The following is a 13161-nucleotide window of genomic DNA, read 5'->3' as shown; positions in this document are numbered from 1 at the left end:
TATGAAAACTAACTAGTGATAAGTCCAATTGGCTTCCTAAATAGCTACAAATTAAAGTATCTGGTATATTACTTGAAAGCTTATGGTCGTTTTGATTTTTAAAAATATTTGATTTTTAAATAAAAAATGGCTTATTGAACTTTGACTCCATTTTTCTATTAATTTGGTCAACTTGGAGCTTAGTGTTAGCAATGAAAGAATGCTTCTTCTTTCTACGGAATTGAAATTCAATCTTTATTGCCGTTTTACGCCTTGCTTAATGGTTTTCTGGCTTTTTTACTACTAGATATCACATTCTTTTTAATTTTTAGGTATTTGCCTATTTTTCATGTTTTCTAGATTTATCACATTATCACGTTATTGACAGTTCATATATCACAATATTGACATTCAAAAGAAGGCACAATTGATAATATAAAAATCCTTAAAGATATAGATTATGTTTTTAACAGCTTCGACACTAGTTTCTCGAAGAAATTAATTGAATTTTTTAATTTTGTCTCTAACTGTCGGTTTTACTATGTCTTTTCAGTCGTTTGAAATTTCCTGTACAATGATCCGGTTTCATTGGCTTTTCATTGAAGAAAAAATTAGCCGATATTCTGATATTAGTACGTAGCTGCTGACTTTCATGACTTTGAAAACAACTTTTACCCAAAAAAAACGCTTCGCAATATTGTTCCTTTTATTGTCGGTTTGTTACCTGGTCTCTTTAATGACAGGCCAAGTATGACATATTTGCAGTCCCCTGACGGTGTCAAGAGGGATTGGCGTCACAAAATCTAACGGTTTTAAAGAACTTTTTCTGACTTTACTGGCTTCGAAACGATTTTTCAAAAAAAGTAAATTAAGTTTTGATTTTGTCATATTTGACGTCCTTTTTGTAGACGTAGGACATATTCTGGATAATTGCAGGTCTCAATAGCTTCCTTTAGAAGAATAATCGAACCTATTTAATTAGTTCGTTTTGTATTTAATGATTTTCATGTAATTGGAAATAATTTTTCGAAAAAAAAGTAATACCTAATTTTGCATTTTCGTTTCTTTTTTGTCTACTTGTTACCTACTTTCATTTTTGAGAGGTCACATAATACGTTATAGGCAATCGAAGAAGGTGCAATCGAACATATTTTGAGGGCCGCCAAAGTATGGCTTTGAGGTTTCGAAAGCGTTTTCTGGCATGTTTTATTTGATTTTTTTGTTTGTTGTCTTTTTGTTGTTCTTTTTGCAACCGCGTAATAATGGAATACCGACAGTTCTTAATTCCCTTCTATAGAAGCATTGTCAATTGTCAACTTATGGGATTTTTTATTGTTGATTTCTAATGGTTTTCATTACTTTGAAATTAACTGTTTTTAAAAAAATAAATGAATTTTTCAGCTTTACTGTTTTATTCTTTATTGTTCAATTGTTGCCAAGGCTTATTATGGACTGCTGCCATATCTTTTCTGGTGCAATGCAAGTTATTTTGTTTAGTTTCAGTTTTATCTGACGCTATAATTTGACTATTTTGAATTAGTTATTAGGTTTTGTTTTTTTAAAACGGACAAAGTTTTTGATGTAATTATTCTTTGTTGTTGTTTTTTGATTTTTGCCGTTCGTCTTGCCTCGCTTTCTTAATATTGGCATATCTGGTCAATCTAAAGCGTCATAAATTACTCTGCTGAGTTATTTGCTTTCGAGGCTATCTTTTCGTTCATACACCAATTTTTTTGAAAAATACTTGAATTTTTCAATGAACGAATTTAGGTGACATCCTTTGTGTCTTACTTTTCGCAACAGGGGTTCCGCCAATTTTGCGAAATAAAAAAACATTCGGTGGGAAAAGTAGGCAACAAATCTTGTAGCACGTTTCCGCTCAATTTAGGTATCTATTATTCGCGCGAAATTTGAGCATGCAATAAGCACTTTAATAAAGATTTAATTGAAACTTTCAAAGCTTCAAAGTGGTTTAAATACATGCAACCACAAAAACTGATTTTTTTCCGAAAAATCCTTCGCACATCAAAGACTTTGTAGAACAATGTGGGACTGGCGAATTTTAATAAGTAGTATTAAATAGTACTAATAAATAGTAATAAGTAGTAATAAAGTACTATAAGTAGTAATAAAGTAGTAATAAAGTACTACTAGTAGTAATAAGTTAGCCTTAATTAAATAAGTAGTAATTAAATTAGGCTTAATTGCGGATTATATGCTAAATCGAGCTACATTGTGTGCGAAAAATCGATACATAAATGGAGCGGATGCGTGATAACTAGCGCGAAAAATAGGTTATTAAGTTTGTACTTGTATTTCGCGGCTAAAATCAGGACACTTTTGCGAACACGGGATACGATATTCCCTTCCATTTTGCCGGTTTCTGCTAAAGTACCTATTTTCCGCAAAATTGTTCAATTTTCAATGTATTAATATAGTAAAAACGAACACGAGATACACGCATCGGGCATATCTGCCCGTGACGATTTGGGTATACCTCTGCATCGTAGAGATCTATTCCTCTTTTGGTAGACAATTATGCCACCAAAATTGCGGATGAGCTGGGTCGGAACCTTATGAACCTTATGATAGAGGGACATCAAACGGGTCAATTTTGACAAAAAAGAAAGTGATATTATATAAGTTGCAACATTAAGATGTAGATAAGTTCTAATAATGGAGAGGCGTATTAAACTAGATTTTCGTTTTAGCGAAGTAAACACTGATAATATCTGCTTAACATGGCTTGTGAAATCATTTTGAACATGAATCCGTCATATCAATTTCAAATTCAACTACTATCCTTAAAAAATTACTTTAAGTTTTCGAAAGCTTTAACGAATTGATCAAATATTTCCTTTTAACAAATATTTAACAAATATCTAATATTTCTTTTTTATCGTGTAACAATTTACGATTGAAGCGTTTGCACGAACCGACATAGGTGTAAAAAAGGTTTCCATAAAATATCATCGATTTCATTAACTGTAACTTGGTTTGATACCATGAAAAAAAAAAATCTTATGATAATATTCCTACACTCGCACTAGATTTTTGGCTCTCCGTTTCTTACTGCCACTATGACAATCAATTCACTAAGCTGCCCCGTTCATCAAGAATTGTGAAACGATAAGAGACGGTCAATTTCTCACGAAGGGCAAGAGAGAGGTCCAAAGTTGTTGGGGAGAGTGCATAGCTAACCTGACTTTGAGTGATTTGAGTTCCTGCCTGGCTCTCTCCAAGTCCTCAGTGAGTTGTGATATCCTGTTGTCCTGGTGTGAGTTAGTGGTACTTAGAGTGGCCACCTGTTTCTCCGACTCACACAGCTGCCTCTCAACTGTCGACAGCTGAAAACACAATATATAGGTACTATGAACGTATAACAGACACATACTACTCACGCAAGAGCTGTTTTGAATGGCAGAAAATTAATTGCCGGAGAAGATAGTGTTTTTAATGATGTATAATCATAAGTTCTGTATGGAAAATTTAGCAAAAACGATAACTGCATTTACAAAAACTAAAACCAAAATGAGCAGGTCCCTAAGTAGAAAACGATCGTTTTGATTATCTCTACCCAGCGGAGCCAATCAGTATATCGCTCGAAATAACTTTGATTGCACCTTCCTCGAACACCGATAATGTAGTATGTGAATTCTCATTAATGATACCAGGTATAAAGTAGACAGAAAAAAAAGGGCAAAATTTCGTAGTCCTGTTGTTTTTTTTTCGACAAAGTTATTTCCGAAGTCATGAAAGCCATTAATTAAAAAAAGAAATCATTAAATAGGTTCATTTATTCGTCCAAGGGAAACCCTTGCGACCTGAAATTATCCAGAATATGTCTTAAGTCTACAAAAAGAACGTCAGATATGACGAAAACCAAAAATGAATTTATTTTTTTTTGTGAAAATCCAATGTCAAGGCCAGTAAAGTCATACCGAATTCTTTGAAAACATTAGATTTTGCGACACAAATCCCTTTTGACACCTTCCCTTGACACCAATAATGTCATCTTTGCCCTGTAATTAACGAGATTAAGTAACAAGTAGACAAAAAAGGAACAAAATTGCGAAGTTAAGTGTTTTTTTATTTTGGAAAACAATTGTTTTCAAAGTCATGAAAGCCATCAGCTATCTACTAATATCAGAACATCGGCTCATCTGTTGTTCCATGAAAAGCCAATGAAACCTGTCATTATACAGGAAATTTCATACGACTAACAATACAAAGTATAAAGACAGTTAAAGACAGTTAAAATTCTTCGAGAAATTAGTGTCGAAGCTTCTGAAACCATAATCTATGCCTTTCAAGATTTTTTATGTTCAATTGTGCCTTATTTTGAACACCAGAAATGTAAAGATGTGAACTGTCAATAATGTGATAATGTGACAAAACGAGAACAAAAAACATGAAAAATGAGCAAAAACCTAAAAATGAAAAAATGTGAAACCTAGTAGTGTCAAAGCCAGAACACCATAACCTAAGGCGTAAAACCACAATAGAGATTAACTTTTCAACCAGTAGAAACATCAAGCATTCTTTCTTTGCAAACACTAAGCAACAAATTGACCAAATTAAGGAAAAATTAGAGTCAAAGTTCAATAAGCCATTATTTATCTGAAAATTAAATACTTTTAAAAGTCAAGAGGACCATAAGATTTGTGTTATAAAACGAGATGCATTAATTTGGAGCTGCCTAGGGATCCAATTGGACTTCTCACTACTGAGTTTTGATTTGAAATGTTCTCTTATTTAATTAAAATTAAAAAGATCGACTAATTTTATTTAAAAAAAGACCGACTGATTTCAATCCGAATTATTTTTGGAGTGTAGCAGTTCAAAATTTGTCCAAGACTAGCACTGCTAATGCTGTTCGTTCATTAGGAACACTTATTTTTCCTAACGTTATTTATAAATAAATTGTCAGTTAAAAAATCAAAAATAAATGCTCCCTTTTTTGATAATCAACGTCTAAAGTTACCAAAAAACGGCAAATTTTAGTTACACAGCACTCTCAACGGAAGTTGAAGAATAAAAAGCCCCTTTTTGAGTCGACAAACACTGTGTTAGGGGTGTTCGCTTCCGGTAAACTTATTCAAAGTGGACTAAATAAGCTTATTTCGAGCTGTTTTTGATGAAAAAATCTGAATTTTGAAACATTTAGCCCAAATTTTTGACAAAATTAATTAAAAATAGTCGACAATAATTTTTGTCATTAAAAAGTGAACAACACTTTTTTAGAAAGCAATTAAGAATTTTAAGCAAAATTGACGAAAATCTAGTCAAAAATTCCGGAAAATGTGACGGAATTCACTCTACTTTTCTCAGAAGTTTACACCTCGATAACTCCCTATAAAAACCGAAATCAAAAAAGTCTTTTTAATTCCATACTCTACGCTGGACGGGCTTTCTAATGATACCAATCTCAACTCTCTATGATGAATATATTGATCGGCCAAAATTGTCTGAACAAAAAAACCATTTGAGTATATAGTTCCTCCCCCCTCAAGATGGGTAGAAACAAATATGTCACTTACAGTGTTATTAAATAGAGGATGTGACATTAAAACTGCGGACTTATGATTTACAAATAATACAGACACTCTTACAAAAATATCAACATCTTTAGGATAGGTTATTTGATAAGATTAAGAATTTGTTAAAAACAGGGAACCATTAACACTGACCAAAACTAAAATTCTAAAAAAATTCTATTTACATAAAACCATCTGGGAGATAAATATGGTTTGTTAATGTTTTGAAACTTTAATGAAAGAATTAAGAATTTTAGACATAAATTGCGTACCTTTCCGGATAAGATCATAACCTACAAAATGTAGGTTTAGAAAACCGAAGCATTAATCCACCCTTCACTTGAAAATACAGAGCCTGAAAACGAAAAACAAATTAATTTGATATTGACGGCAAAAGATTCAAGATATCTATTTTGGCGATTTTGAGATTCTCAAGCATGAGTTTTCGCACAGCAAATTGCGACCATGGACTTGTGAGAGTAATTAGAAGGTTCACATTGAACATAACATAGTAACTTGGTTTTGTCCACTTAGCAGAGGTTCAGTTTTGATTCAGGTTTTCTAATAGATCCCATCCTGAAGGATATCAGTAATATCTAAATTTGATATTGCTTCTGCCCCAAAAAAGTTTGTCAATTCTTTTGGAGTGTTTTGGGAATCATCAGAGATACCAGGAAATTGTGTAGGAGAATGAAAGCTCCTTGTTATACTTAGCTACACCAACGAGAGAACTTAATAATTCAACGCAAGAAGACAACCTTAAAGCTAAAATAAAAAACATTACTATTTTCCCCAGGAATTTTATTTTAAATTACAGATCTTTTTTCAAAAAGCAACCAGGTAACATAGCATGAAAACTACCTCCTATTAATCTTCCATGGAAACTGCCGGATCATTGATCTGATTCCACAGAAAAATTGGGCAAAAAATGGCAAAAAATTTCTTTTTCAATCTCAAAAAAATTATTTAAGCTCTGAAAGTAAACACATTTTTTTTTGGTTCTCAACAATAAAAAATTTTTATTTAGAAATTCCCGCTTTGAAAGTCACGAAGTTTCAGTGAAAAACTGAACATTAATATTTCAGTAAAAAACAACCAACTAAAATCGGACGAATTGCACTAGAACGCCAGGCGGGGCAAATTCATTTAGGGGTGCAAAAACTCCCTCAGAGGGGTTCCAACCTGCCACATCCATGATAGCAGCCAGACATCGTAACAACAAAGCTACCGCGTCCCTGCTGTTTGACTGCTCACAGTATATTCCATATTGCATCAAACAATAAGGGCAATTGAAATCACAAAATGAAGAAGTGAAGAGTGAAGAGGTCAAAAAAATTTTAGAAAAAAAAACTGATTTAACCTTCGTTTATGTATATATATATATATATATATATATTTATATAATATATATATATATATATATATATATATATATATATATAATATATATATATATATATATATATATATATTATATATATATATATATATATATATATATATATATATGTATATAAATATATATATATATATATATACATATATATATATTATACATACAGATATATATGTATAAATATATGTATATATATATATATGTATATATATATATATATATATATGTATATATATATATATATATATATATATAATATATATATATATATATATATATATATATATATAAATTCAATTTGTTTTAAAAAAAAGACATGCTCAAAATCAAAAAACTACTTCTATGAACTCATGGCGCTAATTGAATTCCATTGTTTCTCATAATCAACCGATGAAAACCTGACATTAATGAGGTTAAGTGATAAGACAGCAATAAGTTCAATAAATACTTGCAAAACGCAAACCAGTGACTTTTTTAGAAACAAATGAAACCGGTCAAAATTGAAACCAAGATAGTAAAGTTAACAACAGAAATCTAAAAAAAGTTAAATTCAGAAATCTAAAAAATTTCTCAAAAACAATTAGTGTCAAAGTCATAGAAGGCATCAGCTTTGATCAGAAAACATTTAATCGACTAAAATAACCCTTATTAGCAACCTATGAGGCCTGGGCTTAATGAGAAACATACCCGGCAGATTGCCGGAAAATAGCCGCCGTTGATTCCAATAAGCATGATTGGGATTGAAATACCAGAAGATATTGAAAAAAAAAGATTTTTGTACAAAAACATTTTTTAAGTCCGATTTATTTTGATGGCATTTCGTAGTTGAACATACTTCTGTTTCTTAGAGAGAGGCTACAGGGGCTCCTATCAATAACAATAAGCATTAGAGATGGTAAATAAGACTTATAGGAACGACGTTCAAATGGCGGGCATCTAAAATTGGGCTTTATGGGTTTATCAACCGGCTGAGAAGATGAGGGCGGCTATTAATAAACGATAATACAACAAAAATTACAAAATTACAACAAAAACTAATAATTTTTGAAAAAAAGTAGTATCAAAGTCATGAAAAATACTAATGAAAACTAATCAGATATTAACTGGGAACATTAATAAGGTTCGTTTGCGCCTCATTATCAACCAAACATACCTGTCATAGATGACATTAAGTTCTAAGACAACAGAAATAATTTTAGAAAGTGGGCAAAAAATAAAATTCTCATATTTTTTTGACAAAAAGGTGTCCAGGTCATAAAAAGATTCACCTGCCGCTTGATGAATTCTAGCAATTGCATCTAGGTGGAATTAGAAGACACATGTATCATACTAAAAGCGCGTAAGGAAAAGAAACTCTGAAAACAGAAGTCAAAATGACGAACGTGAAAAAAAACTACCTCTCAAAAACCGAAAATTTGTCCAAACACCAATTTCTGACTCCACTTTAAAGGTAGTTTGAAAAAAATCACGCCTTAAAACTACTCTGATTTTCGCTACCTTTACTACTTCAGCGTGACTAAAATCACATCTAATTTAAATTCTCACTGACGTGAAAAGCCGAAAAAAGCGTGAACAGATCTTTAAAAACAAGACAGTACACCAATACAATCCAAATCCTCTGAATTGTAAAAAACCAAGAGAAGGTCAATAGTAACCCCAGCTACTATTGGAAAGCAAAGAATAAAGAAAGCAAACAATCGTTGAAGATAAAATTTTCCGGTAACCGGATGTAATTTATGAAAGCGGGAAGCAACAAACCTCTTCCATCTTCTTCTGCAATTCATCCCTTGTGGCTGTGATCTCCATCTGTGCCCTCTCTAGTGCCTCATTCTGCAGTTTGATGTCATCTCTGTATTGTTTGATGGACACCTGGGCACCACTCAGTTCCTTTTCCAACTCTAACACTTTCCCATCGTATGCTGCATTGCTCTGCCTGAAACAATCCCACAACTCAATGAAATAAAATCTGATACAGCTAGCTAGAATTTGCAAGAGTTAACTGTTCTCAGCAAAACTAGCGATCCGATAGCAGCAGTATGATGAGAAATTTTTTCATAATATTGTGAAATCAAGACACGGTGATATAGATTTTTGTTCGAGATCGCGGGTGTCAGATAGCCTTTCTTTTTCGTATCGACAATCTTACAGAATATTTAAAAATATACCAGGTTCCTTTTTTCAAGATTCATTTCATCGGGAGGAAATCAAATGAAACCAATAAATTCTTCAAACCAATTATAAAAACTTGACAATTAGAAGCTGCCTTTTCAGAGTTTAATTCTTTTTCCATAACTTGAGCATAAGAATGGATCATGAAATCACTAACATGTGTTGTGCCTTTTCCTCGTCCAACTGTTTATTGAGTTGTTTCTGAGTCTTCTCTAACTTCTGAATGTCTCTGTTCGCCTGGTTCCTTTGCTCCTTGATGGCTGCCAATTCCACTGTCAGCATTTTCACTTGTTCCTCCTTCGATGATAACTCACTGTCCTGAAGAAACGTACGTACAATGATCCATAGTTGCTTTTTATTCACAGATTTGAAAATACGCCATGGAAATATACCTTGCGGAGAAGCTTAAATGCAGATAACTTCCGCAGGTTCGTTCTCGCGTAAACTTACACGTCATTTTTTTCTACAAATACTAAAAAAAACTTGTTCGTTTGCTTGAAATTGGGAATATTAGTCGCTGATATCCGCGATTGCGGAATTTGATGACAAGCGAGAAACACCCACGGATTTGTGTCACTATTATCCAGATATATATGTCACTAACATCTCTAAAATCTCTAACATCTTTACCAACATCAATAAAATATTACGACTATATAAAAAGCATGTTAGTCAGAATCTTCATGTTATTGCTTGCTCACAAATTGCGGACATTGATGACATAAAAATGTGAAATTTTGTAGGGACTGTCAGCAACTTTTATTGACACAGTTGTTGGGTTATGGACTTTCGCAAGCGGAATAAAAAGCGTTTTTAACTAAGTAAAAGAATTAATTTCTCAAAAATGAGAGAATAACAAAATGATATTTTACAGTAGAATTTAGAGATTTACAGGAGAGATCTGATTATTAGATCAAGATGGTGATTTGAATTTGGGGATGAAAAAGGACTCAAAAATCAGCTGTATATATACCCATTATCAATGTGAAAAAGTCAAGATACAAAACTAATCTTAGCACCGAGATTTATAGTGGGGGTCGCAAAGGTTACCCAATATGGTTTGCTTCTGCAAATCAGTCGCAAAGGGAACCATAAATGGAATGCATTTGCACTTTTCTAAGAATTCATTCACACTTACGGAGATATCATCATCATTTAATACATGCTGGGAAGATTTTACATCAATTAATCTAACTCTAATAATGGTTATCTAGATTCACCAATTTGAACCGAATATTGATTCTAAGCACCATTTCTTGACGATTCATTTATATGATTTCTTTGATCGAAGTCATATTGCTTGTCTTTCTAATCTGGCAAGTCAAACTTTCTTTCTAGTTCTCACTAAGTTTAAGATTATAGTTTGATCGATATTCTAACACCCCCACTCAGACTTGAGCTGATTGCGTAGAGTCTGTTCCCATCAAAACTGCTCTGAACGTTTCCACTTTCAAAACGGTTAAGGACTTTGTGAAGATGTCCGCTGCCATTTTTTCTGTAGGGACGTAATGAATTGAAATAGTCCCATCCTCCGTCTTGTCCCGAATGAAACTTTGTTTCGATGTGCTTGCTCCTTTTGTGCATGACTGGGTTTTGGCAGAGTCTGATACAACTTTGGTTGTCTTCTCCAATTGCTATTGGACGTTTCTGTTGGATGCCAAAATCCTCTAGAAGTTGTTTCAGGTAGAGTGCTTCCTGAACTGCTGCTGCCATGCCCTGATATTCTGCTTCTGATGAAGAAAGAGCAACTGTGGCCTGCTTCTTGACACCCCAGCTGAGTGCTGCGCCACGTCCGTTGAGCTTGAAGTAATAGCCCGTTGTTGATTTTCTGTCGTTCACGTCTCCAGACCAGTCTGCATCACTTTCCCCCACTAAATCATAACTAGCCTCTTTTGTGTAAGTATGTTTTTAACCTTTTCAACCTTAAAGATATCGAAGAAGCCGTTTTCCGCACATCCAGTGTTGATTGGTAGGTGCATTCATGTGTCTGGACAGAATGTTGACTGTGAACATGATGTCTGGCCTCGTCTGTTTGGCCAGATACAGAAGTGATCCAACCAAGCTTCTGTAGATCCTCTGGTCCACTTCTTCGTCTCCGTTCTGTGCTGTCTGAAGTTTCAAATTGAAATCAGCTGGAGTTCTTGAGGGTTTGCATTGATCCATTTGAAACCGCTCAAGCATTGTTTCTATGTAGCGTTCTTGGTCGACGGTGACTTTTCCCTCTTCTCGTCTGATTCATAGACCCAGAAACCATTGTAGTCTCCCTCTGTCTTCCATGTGAAAAGTTGCTTCTATTGCCTTCTTGACATCAGAGACCACTGTCATATTTCTTGATGCTACTATGATGTCGTCAACCCAGACCAAGATGAAGGTGTGATCCTATGTCTCTGATCTTGCGAACAAGCAGTGATCGTTCCTGCTTCTGGTGAATCCCTGTCTCAGAAGGAAATTGCCAGCTCTTTGTACCAGTTGTTAGCAGACTGTTTCAAACCATAAATTGATTTATTTAGTCGACATACTAACTTCTCCCCATCTGATTCCCGTTTTACAAACTCCTGTGGCTGTTCCAGATACACTTCTTCCTCGATTGGTGAGTGCAGGAAAGAAGTCTTGACATCAAACTGGTGCATCACATGGCCCTGCTTCGCTGATAGCTGAAGTAGAATCCTGAATGTCTCTGGCTTGCAGGTAGGCGCAAAAGTCTCAAAGTAGCCCAGTCCTTCCACTTGTTTGAAGCCTTTCGCCACATAGCGCGCTTTATATTTGTCCACTTGACCACTGGCTCCCAATTTCACTTTGTAGACCCACTTGCCCGATATGACGTCCCTGTCTGCGGGTGGTCTCACTAGGTTCCAAGTCTCGTTGTCTTCGAGTGCCTTGACCTCGTCCTTCATTGCCCGTTGCCACTAGGTCCCAATCGTCACCTTGCTTGGCTTCCGACCCATCATCTAGTAGGTCAGCCGTTTCCTTGATGTCAGGGATTGAGCCCACTTCAGACTCCTTGATGATCACATCTCGAACTGCCATCACCTTGCGTGTGTTGGGTATGTACACCAGGTATCCGTTTTCTCCTTCAGTGTAACCCACAAACTTTCCTTCCAGTGCCTTGGGTTCAAGTTTCCTGACTTCTCTGTCCCTCTTCCTCATGAAAACTGTGCAACCAAAAATAGATAATTTACTAATTGGAAGCTTAGGTTTTATACCTCTCATCAGCTCTGCTGGGCATTTTTCTTCTCCCCGTCTCACAACCAAGTTTCTGATCCTTGCTGTGTGAAGAATTGCTGTTCCCCACATCATCTTGGGAAGTCCTGAGTCAATGAGCAAACATCTTGCCATCTCCAGCAGTGTCCTGTTGCACCTCTCAGCTAACCCATTTTGTGGCGTCTCTGGTATGATCTCCTCCTGTATAATGCCTGCATCTAAGCAGTACGTCTTGAACTGCTCTGAGAGAAACTCCTTCGCATTGTCTTGCCTCAGCTTCTTGGGCGTCCCCACACTGAGAACAAATTTCTTCAGGCTGGCAAATGCTTCACTCTTTGCCTTAAGCAATTCCACCAACACAAACTTCGTGTACTGGTCTACAAACACTATGCAGAACCGGAACCCTGACAGTGACTATACTCTGAAAGGTCCCATCACGTCTGTGAACACCCTCTCCAGCTTCTCTTCTGCTTGGGTCTCTGCCACTCTTGGTACTGGAGTCTTTGTGATCTTGGCCAATGCACACACATTGCATACATCATCGAGTTCACCCACTGTCTCTGGTACATTCCTAGCCACATCCGCTTGATTCAAATGACCCAATCGTCTGTGCCACTTCCTTGCACTGTCAAGTTTCACGCTGTTGGAACTAATCTTGAATTCTAGAACGCTGCAGGGTAAGTAAAACAATTTATATTCTTCTGTTAATTTTACCCGAGTTCCCTTCTGGAGTTTCATGCAGCTGTTTCCTCTCTCAAAAGTGAAGCTATGTTCCCACTCCGTTCATCTTGAGACTGATAGGAGGTTTGAAGAATAGTCCGGCACACACAGAACATTTTTGAGTTCGCATTGGAAATCCCCTTTGTTTGAGGGTATGCT

General features: G+C 35.2%; 1 protein-coding gene across 3 annotated transcripts in view; it reads right to left on the bottom strand.

Annotated features, from left to right (window-relative positions):
• The window catches only part of LOC142354679 (uncharacterized), a 158625-nt gene that overhangs the window by 30019 nt on the left and 115445 nt on the right, over positions 1-13161 (bottom strand). For all 3 annotated transcript variants that reach the window (XM_075407038.1, XM_075407037.1, XM_075407039.1), the window contains 3 exons: positions 9239-9399; positions 8671-8845; positions 3181-3326 (listed from right to left, as the gene is read on the bottom strand). In XM_075407038.1, coding sequence (XP_075263153.1) covers positions 3181-3326; positions 8671-8845; positions 9239-9399 — 482 coding nt within the window. The remainder of the gene's footprint in view (positions 1-3180; positions 3327-8670; positions 8846-9238; positions 9400-13161) is intronic.

Source organism: Convolutriloba macropyga, chromosome 15 (genome assembly GCF_964194025.1).
Source record: "Convolutriloba macropyga chromosome 15, txConMacr16.3, whole genome shotgun sequence".
Taxonomy (NCBI): domain Eukaryota; kingdom Metazoa; phylum Xenacoelomorpha; order Acoela; family Convolutidae; genus Convolutriloba; species Convolutriloba macropyga.
The sequence above is the reverse complement of the archived record's forward strand: the minus strand, read 5'-3'. Positions and strand labels throughout refer to the sequence as shown.